Source organism: Corvus brachyrhynchos, unplaced genomic scaffold, assembly GCF_000691975.1.
Source record: "Corvus brachyrhynchos isolate BGI_N302 unplaced genomic scaffold, ASM69197v1 scaffold281, whole genome shotgun sequence".
NCBI classification, from domain to species: domain Eukaryota; kingdom Metazoa; phylum Chordata; class Aves; order Passeriformes; family Corvidae; genus Corvus; species Corvus brachyrhynchos.
The window spans coordinates 290,988-294,915 of record NW_008236509.1 but is presented as its reverse complement, the minus strand read 5'-3'; the positions used below and the strand labels follow the sequence as shown (position 1 = coordinate 294,915).

At 41.7% G+C, this 3,928-nt stretch overlaps 1 protein-coding gene across 1 annotated transcript; it reads left to right on the top strand.

The window, feature by feature from the left end:
• The first annotated feature begins 785 nt into the window (after positions 1 to 785).
• KNSTRN (kinetochore localized astrin/SPAG5 binding protein) lies at positions 786 to 3,922 on the top strand. The gene is made up of 7 exons (XM_017726292.1): positions 786 to 950; positions 1,095 to 1,151; positions 1,373 to 1,460; positions 2,503 to 2,623; positions 2,910 to 2,968; positions 3,096 to 3,170; positions 3,734 to 3,922. Exons 1-7 carry the CDS (start codon positions 826 to 828, stop codon positions 3,863 to 3,865), a joined length of 657 nt encoding a protein of 218 aa, XP_017581781.1. The 5' UTR covers positions 786 to 825; the 3' UTR covers positions 3,866 to 3,922.
• The last annotated feature ends 6 nt before the right edge of the window (positions 3,923 to 3,928 follow it).

Here is a 3,928-nt window from a genome sequence, read left to right as displayed (position 1 = left end):
TGCTGCAAAATCTAATTAGAAGTTTTATTCCACTGTTTTGTCCCTATTTAGGACTTAGGTTAATGCTCAGCCTGGTGTGTGTACCCTCCACCGGCTGAAGGCAGCGGCCCATTGATGTGAAAGATGCTTCATTCACAGTCTTTTACTTTTCTAAATCTTTTAATTCTGCTTACAGCACTTTATAGCATTTTATAAGCGTGAGGCACCCAGGCTTAGCGTTAAAAACGTGGGGGCTGGGCTGTATCGGTGGAAACTCCATGTTGCTCTAGTGTAAATGTGCTCATGGGTGTGTCATTTGAAAAATACTTAACTTGAGGGAGAAAAAGCAACTTCCTAAAGCCACCGAGTGAACATAGCTTTGTATACTCAAACAGTCGTGATTTAAGAGAAATAAACTCTATATAAAAAGCTAGTTTTCTTTGTTATTTTAGTAGCTATTCACTCACAGCAAAATATGGAGGTGTCTTAACAGAGTTTCATGTGGGCTGTGTTTGTTTTGCTTCCAGTATTGAACAACAACCTTGTGACACGATGTCTGCTTGATGTCGAGACCTTCTTTATTGTGTATTATCATTTCAAACTCTCATTAGTGCTAGCCTGGTAATTATATTTTAACACTGTGTACATCTGACCTATTTGTGGCTTATTCTGGACCCTTGATCCTGGGTAAAACTTGACGACTGCTCTTAGTTACTTCTCCCTTAAAGTCTCCATTCTAGCCAGATATAACTGCTTTACCTCAAATTAAAGGCTTAAGAGACCTTAAAGGGAGTCTTTTCTAGGCTGTGGTGTTTTCACAGTTGTCTTTTTTCCCCAGAATTGCAAATGACTTTTCCTTCAAAGAGAAAATGTATCAGCAAAACATCAGAGCAAGAGTTCAGCAAGGTTCCCAGTTTTAACTTTGCCTCAAACATTCCAGCGGACAATGTCTTCAAGGCTGCAAACCAAGGGTAAATCAAAGCAAAATATTGATGGTTTTATTTGGCAGATGTCCTAAAGATGGCTCGTTTTGCAGATTGCGTCAAACTAACAGGCTTGGTGATCTGCAAGAACATAGTAATCTTCTGGTAATTGTATTTTATCTCTCTTTTGAGGTTGCCTAAGTCTGACAAGAAAGTGGAACTGGTTTCAAAGAAGACAGCAACGAGACGGTACGTCCCTGCCATCTCTGTTAGTTGTCCTCGTGCCGTGGTCTTCCCCCATGGAGGCTTGTGGCAAGCTCTCACCCATGTGCAGCTTTCCTGACAAGATTGCTAGTTAAATCTGTTGGTCAGAAACAAAAGCCAACGCTTAAAAGAGGGCATATTTGTGAAATTAGGAGGCGTGCAACACTGGTATTTTGCCCCTAAGTCTTTGCTCTTTGACTCCACAGCCCTCTCAGCAGATTCCAACTAGAAGCAGAGCTGAAAAACAAGAACCAATTGGTGGAAACACTCAAACAACAGCTAGCAAGATCAGAGGTAAGGATAGGAGAGAAAAATAAATAAATCATTTTGTAATTTCCATCTTCTGACCCATACAGCATCATGTTAAGGATTATCTTGCTTGTTTTCTTGTCTTTGTCAGAATGTCTTTGTATTCTTCTGCAAGTTGTTTTCCCATCTGCTCAGCTCTGGGGAGGCCAAACTGGGAATATTTTGACTGGTTCTGGGCTCCTGGTACAAAAGAGAGGTGGATATACTGGAGAGAATTCAAGAAAGGGCCACAGAGATGGTTAAGGGACTGGAGGAAAGGCTGAAAGAGCTGGGGCTGCTCAGGGACTTCTGTTTCAAACAGATCTGGTTTTGTGGAATCAGATTCAGAACTGGCACTTCATTATTCCCTGTCTCAGAGATAACTCTAGGACATGCTTAGTACTACTTCTGTCATGTACAGGAGGCCCTCCTTGTAACCTACAGCTGTGAAATCTCACTTTATTTTCCAGTTCTCAATCTGTGGGATGATCATTCCTCTTATCTCACATCTTGATTTTTTTAAGAGCCTCTGAGGCTTCCTATGAAATGTTCCCAAAGCTTGTGACACTATCAGCCAGATCACCCTAATCCACATGCTTATTGATCCTCTTGGAGAATTACATTCAACTTGGGAGGTTGATCAGCTTATCCAATTTCTTGGTAATATCTGAATGTTGTAGGGAATCATGCTGTGGCTTAAAGATGTAAAACACCCTTTCCTTTACAATGTTTATATGCTTCTCAGTGTGTGCCTTATTTATATAAATGAGAGGGAGCACAAGAAAAGATAAAGTTGCCTAAAAGGAATTCCTCCATGACCAAATTTTTCTAGTAATTGCTATGATGTGTGGATGTGATAAATGTATTAATCCTGTCAAGAAGGAGCGAGGACCTGCAACAGCCTAATTTGCTGTGCTGGTAGAGACAGAAGGCAAGGTCTGATTCTTGGTGCCAAGTGCAGCACTTATGGAGTTGTTATTGTCAGTATTACTAAGGAGAAGAAAATCTCCTTGGAAACTTGCCTCACTTGCAGCTGTGTTAATGGCAGGGCACCATACAGTTAAGGGAGATGAAGAAGGAGAATGAGAGGCTGGTCCACGAAGTTGAGAAGCTCAAGCAGATCCAGGAGACTTGCATGATGATTTTAGAAAGGAGAAACATCGGTCCTGGTAAGGAGTTTGCACTTCCCTTACATCCTGGTACTCCTTCTCCAGAATATTTTTTTTTCTTCTGTTGTGACTATTCCTAAGAAATTTGAACCATGATTCCTTGGTAAGGGAATACTGCTGGAATTGCAGGGTTTGGGGGGTTTTTTTGTGGTTTAAGAGAAAAAGCTGCTTCCTGTAGTAGGCCCTGGCCTGGATAAAGTAACTTAGTATTTCCTGCTGTAGAAAAGCTGTTTGTTCTCAGAGCACTCTGTGTATTAGAGGTTCACTAATGCACCTCCTGAATTAGTTACAGGTAGCAACATAGAGGAGGAAAAAGAGACGCGCGCTTGCCAGGAAAAGACAACAGTAAGAAAAGCTTGAAGTGGGCTTTGGAGGGGTCTGTGTGCCCCTACCCTTCTCTCTGATGCTGAAACAGCTGAGACTCACATTTATTTGCATCATATTAAAAGTCATTTTCCTTTTGACTCTTCAGACGCTAACTAAGAAGGTCATAGAAGATTTGAAATTATTCTGTCACACAGTTGCAAAAGAGAAGGAGATGCTTGAGGTAAGACTGACTCAACCAGGCAGTGAGCACCAGGTGCTCAGGGTGGTTTTTTTGCTCCTCCCAATCCTCCTTTCTCCACGTGAACCAGACGAAAACCTGCAGTATTCCTCTTTTAATATAAACCCACACCTTAAGGAAACTGTTACTCCCCTTTTAAATAGAGGGGATCCACCAGCCTGGTTGTTGTTCTTGTAGTCAGAGCATTTGATTTAACTTGGAAACTGTTGCAGAGCAGTGACCTTGGGTTAATCTCTGGGGCAACCTAGAAGTGTGCAAGTGGCTTCAATAATTACTTATATACAGACCAAAACAGTAATTAAGTTACAGTTCTATAATTCTTGATAAGAAGCCCAAGAGCTAAACTATAACTTATAGGAGACTTCCTAAATTTTGGTCATAGGTAAATTTACATTTTCCACAAGCAACCAAGGTTAAAAAAATCTCACTTGACTTAGTTTGGGAGGAAGAGCTCTGATGCTTTAGCTGGAGCTGGTTTAGGACTTGGCTTTGCTGATCCTTACTCTGGTGTTAGTAAAACATGGTGTGCACTGACTTCTCCACAGACAGCAATGGCCAAGTGGAAATCAGCACAAGAGGAGAAGCAGCGTGCCCTGGAGAAGCAGTCCTACATCCAAGCTCAAATTAAGGAATGGAAAGCCATACTTGAAGGGCTGGGGAAGCTCCTGGCAATGTGAGGCACGAGGATGCACTGTTTTTTTGCTGTTTCATCCCTACTTCAGTCGTCCCTCTTTGTCAAG